The sequence below is a fragment of the Mytilus trossulus genome, chromosome 9 (assembly GCF_036588685.1).
Source record: "Mytilus trossulus isolate FHL-02 chromosome 9, PNRI_Mtr1.1.1.hap1, whole genome shotgun sequence".
Taxonomy (NCBI): Eukaryota; Metazoa; Mollusca; class Bivalvia; order Mytilida; family Mytilidae; genus Mytilus; species Mytilus trossulus.
Window position 1 is genome coordinate 68,862,804 of NC_086381.1, and position 22,497 is coordinate 68,885,300.

General features: G+C 34.6%; 1 protein-coding gene across 2 annotated transcripts; it reads right to left on the bottom strand.

The window, feature by feature from the left end:
- Positions 1 to 1,559: 1,559 nt before the first annotated feature.
- Positions 1,560 to 21,492, bottom strand: LOC134683305 (CD151 antigen-like). 2 transcript variants are annotated; one of them, XM_063542508.1, is made up of 8 exons: positions 21,394 to 21,492; positions 20,341 to 20,432; positions 19,794 to 19,985; positions 15,294 to 15,368; positions 9,396 to 9,500; positions 3,303 to 3,446; positions 2,908 to 2,991; positions 1,560 to 1,716 (listed from the first exon to the last, which is right to left on the bottom strand). In XM_063542508.1, exons 2-8 carry the CDS (start codon positions 20,389 to 20,391, stop codon positions 1,654 to 1,656), a joined length of 714 nt encoding a protein of 237 aa, XP_063398578.1. In that variant the 5' UTR covers positions 20,392 to 20,432; positions 21,394 to 21,492; the 3' UTR covers positions 1,560 to 1,653. The 2 variants fall into 2 exon arrangements, with proteins under 2 accessions (XP_063398578.1, XP_063398579.1); XM_063542509.1 differs by lacking the exon at positions 21,394 to 21,492 and adding an exon at positions 20,548 to 20,570.
- Positions 21,493 to 22,497: the final 1,005 nt, after the last annotated feature.

Sequence of the window (22,497 nt, forward strand, 5' to 3'; positions counted from 1 at the left end):
TGTTTGGCAATGGTTTATTATTATATCACATTAATGGAAGTTTTATATTTATATTGTCTGCAATAATTTACGTTTGTGTAAGCTCTACTGTCAATGAAATTACAATACCATACATTTGCTTTTGTTGTACGGTCTCGCAACAACGAAACCAGTATTTGTATTGCCTATATGGGTTGGGTCCCTTTAATTTCATTTTTAACAAGGATACCTATCACATGTTTCCTATGGACCCTCATAGGACATACTGAAAGTGTACTGTTATTTATAACGATTCTTCTAAAATGTGGCGAAGGGAGCTCGAGTGAGTTACCTCCCGATTACGAGACTGTAAGGTCGCTAAAACAAAAATAGATATTCGTAAAATTTTGAACCCGCCAGAATACATTCACTTGCTGTGGCCTATTAAAGTTCTTACACGTTATCTTATAAAATGTTGTTAATGAATTGTTTACACGGATAAGGTGAGGACAGATTAAAATTATCCGAACCAGATTAAGTATTAGGCACTTGTATAGATATAAATTATTCTGCTGTTAGATGGACACTATTGTAAAAGAGTTACAATAGTGTTAGTGTACATGACCTATCTTACAAACTTCTGCATAGACATACACTTAGAGACTTTAATTAAGATCGGTACATATATGAACCAAATAACTTAAGCTGTATAGAGCAATCTGATTTATAACATAAAAAGAAAGGAGTACATGTAAGGCGGGTATCTCCTGTAAAACTAGATATTATCTTAACACCAAAGGCACATCGTTTCATCTCCATCTTGCTCTGGCCTAAGTTGATGTAAAACTCGACATCTATTTTCACAATTAAATTATATTTTTGGTATATAGGCGTACATTGAAACGAACCATGCACACCAATTGGTCGACTTTTCCATAACTTTTTGTTCACAGTAAAGAGAAATAAGAAAAGTTGGTATGTGTGCTAATGAGACAACTCTCCATCCAAGTCACAATGTGTAAAAAGTCAACAATTATATGGCAAAGTATGGTCTTCATAACGCCGGTATCCTTTAAGTTGGCTTACAACGAACAGCAAGCTATATATAAAGGGCCCAAAATGACAAGTGTAAAACAATTCCAACAGGAATACGGGGGGCTACTCTATAAGAAAAACTTGAAACGAGAAACACATCAACAAACGACAACCACTGAACAACAGCCTTTAAAGTTACAAATTCTCAGACCAAAACCTTACAATTCATTTATTTCCCTGGATAACAATTGAAATATTTAACACTGTACATATGGAATTAAAAACCCACCAATCTAACCAACGTGTTTAACCTCGCCACATTCTATAGTGTACCTAGCCCGAGTCAGGAGCCTGTAATTCTTTGGTTTTCGTTGGTTCATGTCTGTCGTATTTGTTTCTCATTGTTGAAGGTACTTTTAATCATTTTCATCCACTTCTTTTGAACTTAGTTGTCTCATTGGCAATCATACCACATTTCCTTATTTTGAAAATGTACGCAGTTGTGCAAGTTATTAAAAATCTAAAAGAATAATACCGACTACAACGCATATTATTCAAATAAAATATATAGACAATAAATTTTAATGTCATAACAAGTAAATCAATACAAACATAATATGAAAAATATGTTAATTATAATAGAAATATCTTTAAAATTATCTAAACATAGTTGTCGTCGCCAGCCTGTTTTATCAGACACAGAGAAAACACCATTCCTAGTATCTGAAAGAAAAAAATTGTTGATTTAATCATCATGTATAAGTAACACTGAGGAAAAACAGATGACTCTTTTAAATGGTAAAAATACAGGATATTAGCTACGTTATTGCCCATTACAAACTTAAAGACAAATTTAAAGTGTTAGTATATCGTTGTTTCATAAAAAAAGGAATGGCCAAGGTAGAAACAAGTATCTTGTCTTAGGGAGGGATAAATCCTTCTTTTAAAAAGATCACTCTGATTCAAACAAATAATTCTCTGAAACTGACATAATTAAGATGCTAGATTTCTTGATTGACAACATATTTGTTACGTTTGATGGACGTGTTTTTCAACAAACTGTCAGCATTCCCGTAGGAACCGATTGTGCTCCTCTTCTTGCCGACTTCCTTTATTCTTATGGAGCGGACTTCATACGAAAACTTTTTAGGAAGAAAGAAAAGAAGTTAGCAATATGTTTTAACTTCGTTTTTCGATGTTCTTTAAATTTTCCAAAATTTGATGACTTTGTTGAAGCACCTGAGATCATCCCTTGTTGTAGGTTGCGTTCGTGTTGCTTAGTCTTTAGTTTTTTATGTTGTGTATCGTGTACTTTTATTTGTCTGTTCGCCCATTTAGTGTTCATGAGTTTGCTTTGATATACTGACGTCTACGCTAAAAGTGCAGAATTTCCTGGCTCTCCCGTTTAACACAATGAATATCTTTTATTAAGTTTGCGAATTTTTGAAACAGTGACACATCAATAGCACTGATTCCTTTCCAAATGATATGCAGGTAGATGGAAATGATTTCATACAAACGGATCGGTTCCGCTCTCGGATTGGAACATCGTCCTGTCTTCTTTTTAATCACTTAAACATCGTGCAAAATAAGACTGGAATTCACATTTTTTTCAGACGGACAATTTCCCCCAACCTTTTAAATACTCAAAGTTTGAATCACGCTTACATTTCTTCTGTATACTCAAAGTTTGAATCACGCTTACATTTCTTCTGTATACTCAAAGTTTGAATCACGCTTACATTTCGTCTGAATGGTATTCCACATACAAAGACAATTGTAAAATATGCAACTTTTTTCAATTTACTTGACTGATAAAATTAAAATTTGGTAAAATATCACGTTGACATTTGTTTTCTAAAAAAATAAATAACCCAATGATATGCTGGCCAATACCATATTTAAAGAACTTACCTGAAATAAGGCAACGGCTATTGCTACACAAAGTAAATAAATAAGGTTACCAGTCATCCAGTTTGACAGTGCGTCTACACAACCCTACAAACAGAAACTAAAATTGTTACATAGAGACTTAGAAATTATTTTTTGAATGGTCAACGAATTTGAAAAAAAAACCTTAATTAGCACGATCTTGTGACCATTGCAAAAAATAATGAGAAAGATAATTCGTAACCAACTTATATTTAAAAGAATATGTAACAAATTTGAAGCATTATGTGCTTCAGTCACAGTACTTAGATTCACACATACATATTCAAATTAAAAGATGTTATGCAATGCCAGGAGAAAGCAACCTAAAAAGGAAAGTTCACAAAAATATACAACTAGAAGTCTCCATATGGACATACTTCATCATAGATGTTAGTACTGTTGTACGCAGTGTTACAGGAAGGCTGGTTCTGGTTTCTGCAACATGATACGGGAACAGTGGCACTCGTGAAAGCTGTGGCATTATCCCAGTCTTTAGGTTCCTCAAAGCCACAACATTTGAACTGAAAAAGACCAAAATCAAAAGTTACCAAACAACAAGTTTTTATACTTGTCAAATCCCGTTTCATAATACAGATAATCAATTGATATGATAAGCAAGTTCGAACGGATGAAAGTCTGGAAATTATTAACACTTGATAAATGTTGTATGTTGAATATTCAGATATATTCGAGGTTGAACAATGAGTAGATTTTTTACACCCTCGCAATTTTCTTACACTTTCGAACCCTATAAGAGTTGAAGTAAGCCAATAGTTCAAAGTTTGGTACCCTTCCTTCACGGGGCATCTGGTTTGGCGCCGCCATTTAGAATAGACGTGACCTAGAGTGCATTTCTTTCTAACAAAAACAATACAAACGGTTTAGCGAGCACACTTTGAGATCATGTGTTTCTTACATACTTTTGCAAAGTTTGCATAAACTTTGACAAACTATACATTCGCTGAAATGCTTTGACAGTTTGCCGTTCGTAGTTTGTTTGTACAAACTCTGCATTTCTTTCTAACTTTAACATTGAATCAATCATCTAAACATATTTTTTGCACTAAAGATATTGATTCCGACGAAAGAAAAATAGGTATAATCCCGATTGTCATATCTCACAATAATGTCACAAATCACTCAAAGGAAATTTCGGAATTGTCCTACTTTCTTTTATTGCTGCTTTTTTCTTTAAAACGTTTTTATCATCACGTGCACTTTTCATACATTCATCTGAGAAGATTAACTGACAATTATATTATATAGGGATAGATGTCCTGTATGTCTGACGATTAACTGACAATTATATTATATAGGGATAGATGAGCGATGCCCTGTATGTCTGACGATTAACTGACAATTATATTATATAGGGATAGATGAGCGATGTCCTATATGTCTGACTATTAACTGACAATTATATTATATAGGGATAGATGAGCGATGTCCTATATGTCTGACGATTAACTGACAATTATATTATATAGGGATAGATGAGCGATGTCCTATATGTCTGACGATTAACTGACATTTATATTATATAGGGATAGATGAGCGATGTCCTATATGTCTGACGATTAACTGACAATTATATTATATAGGGATAGATGAGCGATGTCCTATATGTCTGACGATTAACTGACAATTATATTATATAGGGATAGATGAGCGATGTCCAATATGTCTGACGATTAACTGACAATTATATTATATAGGGATAGACGAGCAATGTCCTATATGTCTGACGATTAACTGACAATTATATTATATAGGGATAGATGAGCGATGTCCTATATGTCTGACGATTAACTGACAATTATATTATATAGGGATAGATGAGCGATGTCCTGTATGTCTGACGATTAACTGACTATTAAATTATATAGGGATAGATGAGCGATGTCCTGTATGTCTGACGATTAACTGACAATAATATTATATAAGTGTGTTGGTGATGGTAGTGCATCACAGGGTAATGTTATGCGTCTAGTGTATGGGACTGTCCTTTGGATGTCTTATGCCGCTGGCTAGCAATATTTTTTGCGAAAAGAAAGCCGAGTGAGTAAGTCTTTCCTGCCAGTACATAGCCTCTACATTATCAAGACTTCAGCAGTAGCCTCCCCGCGGTAGCACACGGTAACTGATTGCAATAAATCAGGCGAATCTGTTGGGGATCTCGGAGCAGCAAGGGCCCCAGAAATGCAGTGTGTAGGCCCACTGGTATGTGGACACGCCCTAGCACTCATTAACCTTGCCCCAACTATGGGTAAAATAGTCGGCCAGGAGAGGGTCGCAGCCTGGTTAAGGCAACTTTCCTAAGAGAAGAAAACTCTAACATCAAAATCAACGGGTAGATCAGACTCGTAAGCCAAGGAAGGCATCTATCTTTTGGAAGGAAAACCATAAACAAATAACCCTGGTCCACCAGGTTGGAGGTTGAGCTAGGGGGTAATCTCCCCTACTCATAAAACAGCATCTGATTACGGAAACAAGGAGTAGAAAATTTTTTAACTCTTCTCGTAACATCAGAATACCAGCAGAATTCTGCGCATATGAATGGGACTAGTGAAAGCCAGCAGGAAGCTAGTCACATGAAAAGTATCCTGAATGCGAGAACCAAACCTAAATTGAGTTTTTGGAATGTCCGTACCATGTATGAGGCAGGAAAACAAGCCCAAGTGTTAAGAGAAATGAAGGAAAACAAGCTGCACATATTAGGTATAAGTGAATGTAGATGGACAGGGTTTGGCAAAAACTTGACAAATACAGGAGACACGATCATATATTCTGGTAGAAACGATGACAAACACCAGGGGGGAGTTGCCATCATTCTCAACAAATCATCTTCTAAATCACTCATTGAGTATAATCCAGTCAGTGAAAGAATAATAACAGCAAGACTAAATACAAAACCTATAAAGACATCAATCATCCAAGTCTATTCTCCAACAAATGAAGCTGATAAAGAAATTAAAATAGAATTTTATGAAATGCTTCAAGCTGAGATAGAGAAAATCCCGAAAAAAGACCTAACAATCATCATGGGAGATTTTAATGCTAAAGTAGGACAAGATAACAGTGGTTTTGAGAGAATAATGGGAAAACATGGCTGTGGGATCATGAACGAAAATGGAGAACATCTAGTAGACTTCTGTGGACTGAACAATCTTGTAATAGGTGGAACATTGTTCCGACACAAGGATGTCCATAAGCTGACCTGGGTATCACCTGGAGGCAGAGATAAAAACCAGATCGACCACATAGCAATTAATGGCAAATGGAGGAGATCCTTACAGGATGTGAGAGTAAGGCGAGGCGCTGATGTTGGAAGTGACCATCATCTTGTCACAGCAAACATCAAACTCAAACTAATGAGAGCATCAGAACCTTGCAGGGTACAGAGATTCGACACAGGGAAACTCAGACACATGAAAACCAACCATGACTTCAAATTAGAACTGAAGAATCGCTTTCAACTCTTAGAACAACTAAAAAGTAACAACACTGAAGAAATTGAAACAGTAGATGAACAATGGCAAGAAGTGGAAGATCTGTTTAAAAAGACCAGTGAAAAAATATTGGGTTTCAAACGCCAAAAGCACAAAGAATGGATCAAACAAGAGACTTGGTCGCTGATTGACAACAGGAAAGAGCTAAAGAAAAAGATCTGCAACACTCACTCTGATAGACTAAAAGACAGACTAAGGGACCAATACTCTAACTGTAACAAGGACGTTAAGAAAGCCACCAGAAAAGATAAGAAAGATTTCATCGAGGGATTGGCTCTAGAGGCTGAAAAAGCTGCGTCTGAGCAAAGAATGGGCGATCTTTACCAAATTACGAAGAAACTTTGTGGTCAAAAAAGAAACACCAACATGCCAGTAAAAGACAAACAGGGTAATCTAATAACATCTGAAAGAGAACAAGAGAATAGATGGAATGAGCACTTCAAAGAAGTATTAAATAGGCCAGAACCAGAAACAACAGCAAACATACCCATAGCAGAGCACGACCTTGAAGTAAATATAGAAATTCCATCAAGATCGGAAATTATCAAAGCAGTAAAGAGTCTTAAAAACAATAAAGCTCCAGGAAACGATAAACTATCAGCAGAACTATTTAAATCAGATCCAACCTTAACAGCAAATATTCTTCATACACCATTCAAAAAGATTTGGCAAAATATCAAGATACCAAAAAACTGGTCAGAAGGTAACATCATAAGACTGGCTAAGAAAGGTGATCTCACAAACTGCAACAACTGGAGAGAAATCACCTTATTACCAATCCCAAGCAAAATTTTCACCAAATCTTAATAGACAGAATTAAAACAGCAATTGATAACAAACTCAGAAAAGAACAGGCAGGCTTTAGAAAAGGAAGGAGTTGTTGTGACCACATATTTGTGCTACGAAACATCATTGAACAGTGCACAGAATGGCAGAGACAATTAATAATCAACTTTATAGACTTTGAAAAAGCCTTTGACAGCATACACAGAGAAAGCTTATGGAAGATTCTACGATGCTATGGAATACCAGCAAAAATAGTACAACTTATCAAAATGTTCTATACAGAATTCAGATGCACTGTGGGAACTTCATCAGACATCAGCTTTCTAGTAAAATCTGGAGTTAGACAAGGCTGTGTTATGTCTTCCCTTCTATTCATTATAGTTGTCGATTGGGTAATGAATTCCACCATCAGTAACAGCAACAACACAGGCATTAGGTGGACTCTTTTTAACTACCTAGAAGATCTGGACTATGCAGATGATCTGGCCTTATTGTCGCATCTAGAAACACACATGCAAGACAAAACCACTAAGTTACAAAAGAATGCAAGTTTGATTGGATTAAACATCAAATCAAGAAATCAGAAGTCATGCCTCTTAATACCACAGAGCCTCCTTTAATAGATTTAAATGGAACACCCCTAGAATGCACTTCATCTTTCACCTTCTTGGGCAGCATAGTAACATCTGAAGGAGGAGCAGACAAAGACATCAGAGCCAGAATAGGAAAAGCAAGAACTGCATTTTTAAAACTAAGACACATCTGGAAGACAAGCAACATCAGTAAGAACACCAAAATAAGATTATATAACAGTTGTGTACTAGCAGTGCTGCTATATGGGGCGGAATGCTGGAGAATGACAGAAAAAGACATCAACAAGCTCTCCAGTTTTCACAATGGTTGCCTTAGAAAGATCTTAAGGATATTCTGGCCGCGTAAGATTACCAACAAAGACCTCCATGAAACAACAGGATCCAACAACATGGAGACTTTATTGAAACAGAAAAGATGGAGATGGATTGGCCATGTTCTAAGAAGACCAGCAGAGGACTTGACCAGAGTAGCCTTAAGATGGACACCTGAGGGGAAAAGGAAGAAAGGACGCCCCAAAACAAATTGGAGAAGAACAGTTGAAGCTGAAATGAAAGAACATGGAATCAGCTGGGGTGTAATAGAAAAGAAAGCACAGAACAGAGATGAGTGGAAAGAACTAGTCCTTGCCCTATGTGCCCCCGGGCATAATAAGGACTAGGTAGGTAGGTAGGTATATTATATAAGGATAGATGAGCGATGCCCTGTATGTCTGACGATTAACTGACAATTATATTATATAGGGATGGATGAGCGATGTCCTGTATGTCTCAAACATCTTCTACAGGAGCTATTTTCTCGCGTTTTAAGCATTACAAACAATAAGTGCATGCATGTTTGACAGTTCAAATAGGAACATTATACACTGATTAAACGATGCATTTGTTTCTACTTTTGTAACCTTTCACAAACTGTAAGAAACACCATACAACGTTTACAAAATCTTGGTTAGAAAGTGTAATTATACATCAAGCACGCTTATCTTTATCATTGGGTTTTCCGCCGAATTTTAAAATCCATGTGATCATTATGCATATGATTCATATTTTAATACTAGTAGTCACTCAACAATCACTATTGGTCAGTTGCAAATGCACTGGTATGCCTCTGGCGGAGACAACAGGGGAATCCGTCCCATTTTTATCCACCTCGTAACTTAAAGTTTGCATCATGCAAATTTTATGAACCTCATACACAATATCAATTAAGAGTCAAAACAAGCAGGCCGTGTTCGAATTAAGGCAATGCGTCACTTACCACTCAAAAGTTATGCCCCTTGGAAAATTAAAAAAATTATGGTTTTTGCAGTCTTACTATCATGAACGTTTGTCCATCTAAATTTCATGAAGTTTATAGATAATGCTAAAAACCACTGCACACAGACGTTCGGATTTGGGTTGTGGGGCATTTACCATTTTGGAGTTATGCCCCTTTTTAACTTAAATAGCTTGAGCGGGGGTATTCGTGTTCCCAGGCACATTCTTCTTTTATTACCTGGTGCTAATTCACTAATTTTATTTAAACTGCAAAATCATGTGACCACCACAGATGGTTAAGTAAAACAAAAGAAAATACAACTGTTACCTGTTGCTGAAGTTTATCAACAGACTTGGTTACCAGTTCATAATGAGGATCTCCATACTTTGTCATCATGGCTGATTCCACGTATGTCGACATAAAAGGTTTTACCTAAAAATGAAAAGGTCGAAGAATTTCAGTCTATAATGCTTTTTTCTCTTATAAAACATAAAATATTTAGTGATTCTTGTCGTGCTTGCGACTTCTGTCTCAGAAAGCTTGACAATATAGATAGTGCTCCCGGCGGCGGCGTTTACAAAATTCTTAAAAGCTTAATATTTTGGAAGTAAGAAGACCTCGATTCTTCATAATTTGTATAAAGATGCCTTTTCTTATAAAGTTTCCGTCTGTCATATGACCAATGTCCTTGACCTCATTTTTCATGGTTCATTGACTACAAGAAAAAAGTTCAGAATTGTTTAAGTATTATTAATTTCTCTCTTAGTATGAGTTATAGGATAACTTGACTTCGACCCCGTATTATGGATCAGTGAACAAGGTTAAGTTTTGGTGGTCAAGTCCATATCTCAGATACTATCAACAAAAGGTGTATTATATTTGGTATATGGAAAGATTGTAAGATGGCATGTGACCTTGACCTCATTTTCATGGTTCAGTGGTTAAGTTCAAAAAATATTTTACGCTGTACATATCAGTCTGTCTTTTTTATTTGACTGTAACCTATTTTTTTCAGTTCATTGCTCAGTGTTCAGATTTTTCTTTGTCTGTTTGTCTAATAGGATAGGTATAAGCAATATATTTACTATATTTGATGTGTGGGATGATTGCATGGTGTATATATAGCTGTCTGGCAATTATCATCTGACCATGACCTCATTTTCATGGTTCATTGATCAATACTAAGTTTTTATAGTTACTTTTTTCTCTAAGATATTATATGCAATCGGTCAACTATATTTAAAGCATTTAATGATAGTAAGGCGTACATGTCTGTCTGGGATGGTTTTTCTGACCTTAATCTCATTTTCATGGTTCATTTACCAATAATAAAGGAGTAAGTTCGATAAGGGCCATATTTGGCCCCAATTATAAAGTTCATAGTTACAAGACAATAAATGTTTTAAGTTGCTTTAAAGACATGTTAGAAAGTTAAACTGAACGGTTTTTGTCAAAGTTTAATTCTATCATGTTGATTTTATCTTCCAAAAAAGGTCAAAATAAGGGATTTTGGTGAAATTTGACAAAATCAGCTAGATTTCAACCAAATTAAGGACCAGGAAACATAGAGCGCAGGCGTCGACAAGCTTAAGATTCAAATAAGACATGTGAAATGTCTCCACAAACATTATTTTAAAAGATCTTTGTTGTCGACGTATGCGCTCTATATTTCCTGTCCAATAATCTATGGAAATACACCCATTTTCATTGATTTTTTCGTGAAAAATCAATATGAGTACAACTTGTGACGTCATACTGGAACGCAGAAACGTAAAATTTTCAACAAAATGGTTTATATCCTAGCTATTCAATGTATTAGCTATAATTTATCATGATATTGGTCGAGAAATCCGAATTTGAAATTTACGCTAAGAAAGGGGGCCATTTTAGGACCTTATCGAACATACTCCTTTTCCTGGTTGAGTTTGTATTTTACAGATCTATCTATACTATGTGCAATATTAAGTGTTTGGAATGAATGTAAGTTCACAAGGTCACATGTATTTTCAGTTCGGTTTATCTGACCTTGACCTCATTTTCTATCATCATGTTCAGTATATGTGAAAGTTGAAGTTAAGTTTATATTTTTGACTATCAATAAAATATATTGTCAGTAAAGTAGGCATTCAGCACATGTCCTTGTGTTTCCTAGCATGATATGTTTTACATTGTGATAAATTCTCGCCATAATTTGACCTGTTGATACAATTTGAACTGGATTTTATTTTTGTCATTTATTGTTTACTTTTTTTTTTCTTAAAGTTATATCACGTCTCTCTATTTGTAATTTAATTATACCAGCTTTGATAAGTTCTTTACTCTACAAAACTATTTTCTGTTGCCTGTACATGTGTAAATCATTTTATTTGGCGGCATTTTGTTCAAGGCTTTCATCGTTATATCGTGTACATGGCGGCATTATGTTCAAGGTTTTCATCGTTATATCATGTACATGGCGGCATTTTGTTCGAGGTTTTCATCATTATATCGTGTACATGGCGGCATTATGGTCAAGGTTTTCATCGTTCTATCATTTACATGGCGGCATTATGTTCAAGGTTTTCATCGTTCTATCATGTACATGGCGGCATTATGTTCAAGGTTTTCATCGTTCTATCATGTACATGGCGGCATTTTGTTCAAGGTTTTCATCGTTATATCATGTACATGGCGGCATTATGTTCAAGGTTTTCATCGTTCTATCATGTACATGGCGGCATTATGTTCAAGGTTTTCATCGTTATATCATGTACATGGCAGCATTGTGTTTAAGGTTTTCATCGTTCTATCATGTACATGACGGCATTGTGTTTAAGGTTTTCATCGTTGTATCGTGTACATGGCGGCATTATGTTCAGGTTTTCATCGTTATATCATGTACATGGCGGCATTATGTTCAAGGTTTTCATCGTTATATCATGTACATGGCGGCATTATGTTCAAGGTTTTTATCGTTCTATCATGTACATGGCGGCATTATGTTCAAGGTTTTTATCGTTCTATCATGTACATGGCGGCATTATGTTCAGGTTTTCATCGTTATATCATGTACATAGCGGCATTTTGTTCAAGGTTTTCATCGTTATATCATGTACATGGCGGCATTATGTTCAAGGTTTTTATCGTTCTATCATGTACATGGCGGCATTATGTTCAAGGTTTTTATCGTTCTATCATGTACATGGCGGCATTATGTTCAAGGATATGATTGAGTTTCTGAAATAGTTTATTTTCTCAGCCCTTATGTTATTGATTTTGTATTTGCATCGTGTCATAGATTAAATGTACTCGTTTAGTGTATAACTTGTTTGTTTTCCAATGTCTTTTAATTGAGTGAAACCATTTTAGTTGATATTTTATATAGTGTCTTTCTATGTTGTGACATTACACTATTGTTCACGGAAAGGATGAAGGGTGGTACCTATCATTTAAAACGTTTAAACCTGCTGCATTTGTTTGCACCTGTCCTTAGTCATAAACCTGATGTTCAGTGATTGTCGTTTGTTGATCGGGTTTTTAATATAGTTGGTTTTCCCGTTTAAATGGTTTAACACTAGCCATTTTGGGGGCTTTTTATAGCTTGCTGTTTGGTGTAAACCAAGGCGCCGTTTTGAAGACCGTACTTAGACCTAAAATGGTTTACTTTATCAAATTATTGCTCAGATCGGGAGTTGTCTCATTCGCACTCATACCACATTTTCTTAAATATATACAAGCTTAGACAAACCAGGTGTTAGAGCATAACATTTTATTTTTTTAAATTATCTTTCTTGATCTGAAGTTCCATCCAACTGTCCAAATAAACTTTTTTCTAGTATGTAACTCATGGGCTGTCAACTGTGGTCTTGAAATATTGGATGTGATTGAGGATGGCATTAACTTCTCCCGGTAAACTAACATCCATGTTTGAGTTAGCTGCCAACATTACAGTCATACTTTGTCTTGTTCTTACACCAGGGTCTTTGCTGCTTTAGTTCTCATTATTCTGTCCTGTGTATTAATTGTACCAGACAATATTTCATCAACGTCTTTTTTTTTAAATTTTGCACAAAATGTATTCATAGCGCTGATTGACTCCTTTTCGTTTGCCTATTTTGTTTCTCCTTCTTTTCTCCGAAAATTGGGTAAACGATTCGGGTTATCTCTGATGGAAGGTAAGTCATCGTTGTTGACCTCAATATTATCAAGTAGCGGTGTTGGATTTAGATCTACACAGGGCTTGTTCATTGCCGTGTGACACTTTCTTTCTTCCGTGGAAAGACGTCTGTTCTTATTCTTATTCTTATGTGATATAACTGTCGTGTTTCTTATAACACATAATTCAGAACGTGATCATGGCTCACTAAAAAGGTACAACTCTGTTATTATGAAATAATTTGCTAAGTCTCTGAACACACATTATCAAAACAATCTCTTTTCTTTGTTGCTTCCTGGCAATCTAATTAAAATATTGATCTCTGATTACGTTATACTGCATTGCAATTAAAATATTGATCTCTGATTACGTTATACTGCATTGCAATTAAAATTACGTTATACTGCATTGCATTGCAGTATACCAATTAAAATAAGATTGAATGCAGTATAACGTAATCAGAGATCAATATTTTAATTAGATTGGCTTCCTGGATGAATTATATTTCTTCTCACAATTTGCTTCCATTTTTTATGCTTCAGTGTTCCACGTCTTTAATCTTGCAACAGAGCTTTGCGCGATCCCGAAATGATCTCTGTTGCTGCACGATTGTAACTTGACTATAGAGGGTGCGCATGCTTGCTGAAGAATGTACGGACAACGTCTAGAGGTACAGGGGAAAAGATTCTGTGACAAAATTAATAGTGTTTAATTAAAACAAATATTTATCTTTTTATAATATTATAAACATGATACAATTTGATAGAAACAGGCATACTCCCGTCCATTAAACATTAAACAAACAAACAAAAAAATACAAAAAAAATTATGAAAACATTGAAGATACATTTTTGAAACATATCACTTTTTTTTTTATTTCGGCTAAGATACAACGTCTAACTATAGAAGAAGAATATTTTACACCAATTAAGGCATAAACATTCGACATGACATTTTAGAAAATCGGATATCATTCAGCAGTTAATAAAAGTTTGTGATGTGAAATTTCTTAACTAAATATTTTCAAGCAGCTCAATTTTTTGTTTTTATAAAACACAATGCAAGTGTGACCGATTATTGGTTAACACATATATAAAAATATATGTAAATATAAATACATATTAGTATTACTTTGATAAGTAAATTTAGTAATATACGTTGCGGAACATATCGACTTTATCGTTTTATTCCTCCACTGAAGAGCTTTCGAATGAGGTATAAGGTATCTCTCCAATTAGGGACTAAAAAATGATTAAAAAAGTTTCTATATAAGATGCAAGTGCAAAGTAGAAATTTTACTTATTTTCTCAAAAGAAATTGTACTTAATTAAGAATTGAATGCTTCTTTTTGTAACTTTATTGGGGTGTAAAAGCGTTGACCGAAGTCCATTTTGTATGAACGCGCGGAATCGCTTCATACTAAAAATGTGCGCACTGTCAACGCTTTTACAACCCTATAAAGTTACAAAAAGAAGCATTCAATTCTTAATTAAGTACATTTATTTGCTATGATCACGAAAGTACGAATTTTATAATTTGTGTATTTTATTCACCAGTGCACTTTATTGTGGGACCACGTGTAACTGTTATCATGAATGAAAAGTTTTATTGACTGATACAATTGCTTACGGAATAACAAATGATATACAGTTAGCCAATCAAAATAAAGTATTATAATGAAACATACATCAAATGTAATTATTCGGCTATGAAACATCCAGTGAATGAGGTGCACACAGAAACTTGTTTTATGAAATTAATGACATTAGAGAAAGACATTTGTACTTAAAGTATGTGTGAGGTCCTACGATTGTATCATAGCTGCAACAATTTTAAGAACTCTCTATGCGTTTTAGAAGGAAATCCAGTAAAGCAGTAAACAGGAGGTTAACAGCCGTTATTTCAGAAGAAACTAACCGCTAATTTGTCTAACTAATATGGTTAGTTGTTTATCTACTATACATAAAAGGGGCAAACAAAACTTTGTTATTCAGCCAAACAAGTACACGGGGTTTCATTCGCTACTGTCTGTAGCAGTCTTTCATTGAATTTGAAATGATAACTTTTTAACTAGTCCTGATATTATTTACCTGATCATAGAACAGTGAACCTAGAACAGCAGCAGCAGCCTCCATCATGAATATAAACAACATAAATGTAAAATACTGAAATAAAACATAGCAAATCATCATTTGTATATTTCGGAAACGTTTTAGCGTCACACAATTTTTCTTTCAATATTTTTTAATATGTTTACATTTTAATCCTTTACGAAATAGCAAACGCTTTTTTTAAAGCTGTCTGGTCTTTAAATTGCATATTGGAAATTTCAACTTTTGTCTTCATGTTAGGACAAGCATGTTTTTTCCAAATAGAATATCACGTGGGAGAGGTTGACAGTCTCGTACAATACTAGAGCATTACATTGGCAGACTAAATAGAATATCACGTGGGAGAGGTTGACAGTCTCTTACAATACTAGAACACTAGAACAAACCCGCGAAATCGCGGGCATTCAGAGCGTATTTGAAAGGATGTAAAGTGTTGTAGGAAGAATTTTGTAAAAGATTTAATGACTTGAGAATTTCAGGAAAAGTATCAAAAGTACTAAAAGGTACTTTGGGACAGGAAAATGTTTTTTTAACCCTCCTCCTTTATTTCCAAAATTCCCATTTTTTGTTTTCTATTAATTTCATTATGAACATACATTTAGTGTACATGTATTTTGAACATTCCAGTCAGGAGCCCGTAATTCAGTGGTTCAGTGATATTTGTTTTTCGTTCATTTTTTGTACACAAATAAGGCTGTTAGTTTTCTCGTTTGAATTGTTTTACATTATCATTTCGGGGCATTTTATATCAGACTATGCAGTATCGGCTTTTGCTTATTGTTGAAGGCCGTAAGGTGACCTTTCAATGTCAATTTCGGTGTCATTTTAGTCTCTTGTGGAGAGCTTTCTCATTGATATTCATACCACATCTTCTTTTTTTGTAAAACATTTAGTGACTTGAGAATTTCAGAAAAAGGTATCAAAAGTCATAGGTAATTTGGGACAGGATAATTGATTTTCTAGCCCGGCTCCTCCTTTTTCCACTTTTTGTTGTTTGTTCTCTATTAATTTTAATGACACATGAATAATTTTAGCGCTTATATGTATATAATAAACTTTCATTAAAGGGGGGGGGTCGGATTTAGGGGGCCCGCCCCCCCTTTTTTGGAAAATAATTGGTTGCTTATATAGGGAATCACTGAAGCATGACCGGAGCGGGCCCCAATTAGGCAGTCAACGGGCCTCTGCGTATGAAATTTTCTGGATCCGCCACTGCGGAGGGGCCCTGATCCCAATATCCCGGGCTTAAAAACATGAAATCCTGAGGTTCTGAATTTATTTTACAAATTAAATATCTCGACATCCCGAAATTAAAATAAAAAGAAATCCCGGATCCCGAAATGGTCAATCCTGAAATTTCGATCTGATAAACACCCGTTCCAGACGTCCCGAAAGTGTATTTTCTTTTTACAGTCAATTCTCAGTGTAATAATTGATGCACAGCGGTCATTGATTGATTATTCAGACCCTGTCTATTAAATAAACCCTGTGACTGCCGCGGATACTTGAAAATTATATCAGACAGAAAAATACACTTTATTCGTAGTATAGGTATTTGTTTCAAAGTAAAAAGAAAAACGCAAACCGGAAGTCTAATCTGACTTAAAATTTCGCCCAATGACGGAAACATATCCGGACGTCTTTTTTCTCGTTTTTCACCCAAAATAACTTAATCCGAATAATCATATGAATGGATGACAAATGCGATTATGCACTGTACCCATAGGACACAGAGGCATGATGATTAATTTATTGTGGAAAGAAGAGAAGCGACACCCAAAATGAGGTCTTCTCGTTTAATAGTATAGATTACATTCTACATTGGCAGACTAAACAGAATATCACGTGGGAGAGGTTGACAGTCTCTTACAATACTAGAGCATTACATTGGCAGACTAAATAGAATATCACGTGGGAGAGGTTGACAGTCTCTTACAATACTAGAGCATTCCATTGGCAGACTAAAAAGAATATCATGTGGGAGAGGTTGACAGTCTCTTACAATACTAGAGCATTACATTCCACATTGGCAGACTAAACAGAATATCACGTGGGAGAGGTTGACAGTCTCTTACAATACTAGAGCATTACATTGGCAGACTAAATAGAATATCATGTGGGAGAGGTTGACAGTCTCTTACAATACTATAGCATTACATTGGCAGACTAAATAGAATATCACGTGGGAGAGGTTGACAGTCTCTTACAATACTAGAGCATTACCTTGGCAGACTAAATAAACGATACGCAGGTCTACATGAGCTAAGTAGGCCCAGCATGGTCCAACAAACGACTTGGTGGGTTCGACAGGCGACATTGTGGGTTCGACAGGCGACATTGTGGGGTCTACAGACGACATTGTGGGGTCTATAAACGATATTGTGGGGTCGACAGGCGACCTTGTGGGGTCGACAGGCGACCTTGTGGGTTCGACAAACGACATTGTGGAGTCGACAGGCGACCTTACGAACTGACGTATGCGTTTCATTTGAAAGGACCTGTGACCTTTGAAAATATTCAAGACCGAAAATTAGATTAAATTAGAAATGTAATTTTGTACCAAATTTTATATTTATTTATTTATTAATGAAATGCACATTTATGGGGTACCCCTGGGGGTTGAAGGCATATACAAACTATACAATACAATATACACAATAGAAAAATTAATATATTAAACATCATATATGAAGTGGTAAAACAGTAATATTTATGCAGGCGTTGTGTCCACTCCCCTCAGTGCAAATGACTTATAACGTGACCTTTTGACCTAAAAAATGTGCGATCTGTACAGGAGCAAGGCCGTAACTTGCCCTGAGGCAAGTGAGGCAATTGCCTCACTTAAATTTCGACACTGATTTTTTTTTATTATATAAATATAAATATGATAGTCATTTGTTGTTCTGTCTCAACCGTAATTTCTTGACATCAATTCATTTCTTGAAATCATTCTTCCTGGCCATAACTCAGCATCTGAATGGGTGATGTTTCTCGATAACATTAACCTAGTAACGATAATCATCATGGATCTCTGGTTAAAAACAGGCTTTTGCATGCAGAAGAAGGAAAAGCGATACTGAACGTAAAGAAGGAAAACCTCTAGTAAACTATTATTTGGTGAACAGAGTCTGAGTTATGAATATAACTTCAATAGAGCTAATCCAAAAACGATAAGTAGACTGACAAATCAAGTACTGGGCATCGCAACTTTAGGGGGCAGTCCTGTCTGCGTATTCATTTCTCTCACGTTTCACCAACTTTAATCTTTCTCTTTACAGATACATAAAACATATAAATAATATGAAACATGCATGGATTAGTTTTTATCCATGTTTCTTAAACGTTAAAAATTGAAAGAACATCCCATTATATTCTAATTTGACAATATTGAGGAACAGCCACCCCTTTAAAACGGGATTTCGTCTTTAGTAACTCTTTACTTATTCTTGACTACGGACTTTTGTGTCTTTATATTCAGTGTTTCGGAATCGAACACCCCAACCCCTAACCTGTAACTTTATAGATTCTGGCCCTGAGCTAAAATACCACCGACTATTTCAAGAAATAATTTGAAATCACGGACCTACATGTAAACGGTGCAAACTCCATTCCAATTTCCCTGTACCCATTTCATATTTACTATAGATAGAATCATATATACATTATATCCCGAGTTTGATAGAAAATCGAGTTTAATATTTTGAAACGGCTACTGTATTACGGTGCTTACAAGAAATCTCAATTCACTTTTGCAAACAAAACTGTTACTACCGATGCTGCTACCGAATTGCTGATGGAAAAGGAATCGGAAGAAGACATCAATCATAGTGTGTGTTGATGTTAGTGTGCTACCGCTAGAAAAACAGACTGCCCTGAAACAACTGAAAATTTGAAAAGAGCATGACTGAGTGGCGAGAAATTGTGAGGTCTTGCCATGCTCCATGATCATTGCGATAAGGATGTCAACAGACCAAATATTCTGAAACGATTTGGCGAAACCAGCCACCGAAAAATTGGCAAACTCCACTGAAACGATGTTTGTTCTATGTTCTGGCGACAGACTCAAATTGATATTTGGATGATTATCATACATATAAATTTAAATAAAAGTGTTAGCAAAAGTCTTTAAATACGAAACATTTATATAAAAAGTGTCCAAATGTAAAACATCGTCAATCTCTCTGGAAATGCCTAGAATGCAGGATTTTGCACCATTCATTTCATAGCCTCCAAAAAATATTTTGAAAAACACAACTTCATAAAATGCATAATAGCAATTAAATCCTTGACTCTAGTACAGTAATTGCTAATTACCTTTCAAAAAATACTTCAAATATTCAAATAGAATAATTTTTGCTACTGAAAAATGACATTAAAGATACAATACTTACTCAACTTGGAAAGTCAAGATTGTGTGTTTCTCATATAAATAACACCACATTACATGCAGTAATTTCTAAATATTTTGTATATACAGACCAGACCAAGCAGAACTCTATTCTCTTTCAATGCTCCTAAACATCCCACCAAAGAAATCAGCAATACAACACCTCCTGCAGCAATAAGTATATAAGCAGCTATTGGAACCATAGACTTTCCAAGCAATTCATCGAATTGAACCATATCTATACGGATCCATACTCCTATACCTAAAACTCCTAGTCCACAGAGCTGAAATAAACATAAAATAACATTTACAAAGAAGAAAAAGGCAAAAGACAAGGTTGTGAACAACCTGAACAACACTTAAAATAGGTCACTGTTACAGTCGTCAACACTCAACTTGTCAACAGAGCAAAACGAGTACTGGTAGTTTTTCAAAAATACCTTTTGATGATATCAGCTCTTATTATTTTTTTTATATGAAGCTGTAAATTTTTCAAATTTGTATACTGCTCGCATATCACTGAAGAGACTCGCATTGTATATTTGTGTGTGTGTGGGAAGGGGGGAATATTTGGATGGTGCAAAAAAATTGGAACAGTTCAAGTTTGAGAATGATAAATCATACCGTATATATACTTACCAGGAATAAAATGTTGAATACCAAAACTGTGTTTCGAATACATTTATACATGCTTCCTCGGCGTCTTTCAGCAATGCAATAAATCTATAAAGCTAAAATGTAAAACACTTTTACAACTTTGTAATGATTTTAAAAGACAATTAACATAAATATCAACAGTTATCATATAGGTAAGTTATAACGAAATGCCTCATAAATGCATAATACCCAAGCAAGCAACAATGATTTGTGTGGTTGAAGAAGCATTTGACCATCAAAAGGGTGCAATATTTGGGTACTCGGTCGGTGCACTTTGGGTAACGTAAGGGTACCCAAATTGCACCTAGTACCCAAATTGCACCTATTTAGCAAAAAATAGCAACGCAAATCTTACAAGATTTCCTAAAGACTAAACAATTTGTATTTTTTATTATTTGATACTATGCACATCTTTCAAAGTAGGTAAAACTATTTAAATATGCACAGAACGTTCACAGTATTTATCAACAAATGAAGTGTTTACTGAAAAAGCAAAATGTACTGAAACGTCGCCATGCGACGTCATCAAAACGTCATCTTTTTAAAAGGAGCAAATACAATATGTTACAAGTATCAATTCTTAAAAAATAATAATAGAAAGCATGGACTAATATCCAAATGTTCAAAATATTTAAAGAAATTAATCAAATGCTCTGTTATTAGACTTTTGACAATGCAAATTTAAGCATGGATGCAATTTGGGTACTCCTCACTTCAGAATAATTGATGGTTTGGAGGTCAGTTTAGACCAATTTTTCTATGATTCCATATGGATTAAAAATCAAATTGGTGTACCTATATAATAAAGAAGGATAGGGCTACAAAATAAACACATTAAGGACATTTATTTCTTGATGATAAAAAAACGTAGGCGAAAAAACTGTCAAAATAGGTGCAATTTGGGTACCGTCACGTTACACTGCCGTGACGTTATACAACATCGCTGCAAGTGATTAGTCATAACATGATAAAACAGTACCATGATATGCAACATAAAGCAGTTAGAAATTTTAGGCTTTGATATTTATGAATTACCAAGGAAGACTTTTAAATGACAAAGATATATATCATATAAATGTCAAACTCCAAATGCAGACGACGTTTTTTTGAAGACCGGAAATAATAGAAAGAAAAAAGTAAAAAAATCGATAACGTTTATTTGTTTTTACGGAATGATCAAAGAACAGACAAAGAAGAAAAGAAGCATAAAAATTTTAACGAGTGTCTCAATTTTTATATAATTTTTACATTTTTGAGGCTGATTTTTTCTATTCTTTATGTTTTGTGTCCATTTTCTTGTATTTATATTTATATTTATCTTTTAGTTCCATATTCCTTCAAATTTTGATTTTTTTTTATAATCGGTTTATCCTTGCAAAAGTTGTGACGAAAAGATTTCACATAAAACCCCCACCATTTCAAATTTTGATAGCATTGCTTGTATATGATATATCTCCATATGATTATTTCAATAATTATTCATCACGCAGAGTCCAACTACAGGAAGGTTTTACACAGGAAAATATTTATATGGGCGGATGAGGTCAGTCTGAAACGTTAAAATTGTAAAAACTTGAAATTTCATCGTTAAAAACAGTTCACGATTGGTGGACTTTTGCAATACCAACACTAATATTAATAAAAATATGTTTGTTGATGTAGACGTCTTCGTGATGAATTTTAAAATATATATTGATGAATGGAAAAGCATTTTAAATTCATCCCTTCCAGACGGGAAAATGACCGGACTGAAGTACGTGTGTACGTCCATTATTCATTTTTCATTATTCAAATTCAATAATGAATACTAAAAGTTCATTATTTATTTTTCATTATTGAATATCTTGCATTGCAATATGAGTATAAATGTATATATAGGATACATATATTTAAAAGTTTACAAGTGTAATTTACTTGAATTTTATGTACATGTATGGTTTATTATATATATAATATATTGAAAAATTTGCAATATTATAGTTTTTATATCAAGATGAAGTTAGCTCAGACCAAAATAATGGAGTTTTTTTTTTATATATATATATTAATTTTATGATATCTAGGAAAGAACATCTTTCTATTTCATCATGGAATGTTCATGGCCTTGGGGACAAGATAGATGATCCATTCTTTTTAAAT

What these genes read in the sequence shown, in the direction of transcription:
- LOC134683305 (XM_063542508.1), bottom strand. Translation starts at nt 20,391, where the DNA reads ATGTATAAATGTATTCGAAACACAGTTTTGGTATTCAACATTTTATTC. An exon ending in TATTCAACATTTTATTCCTG is followed by an intron (nt 19,986 to 20,340) that starts GTAAGTATATAT and finishes TGTTTATTTCAG; the next exon opens with CTCTGTGGACTAGGAGTTTT. An exon ending in TTGATAAACTTCAGCAACAG is followed by an intron (nt 3,447 to 9,395) that starts GTAACAGTTGTA and finishes GGTCTTTTTCAG; the next exon opens with TTCAAATGTTGTGGCTTTGA.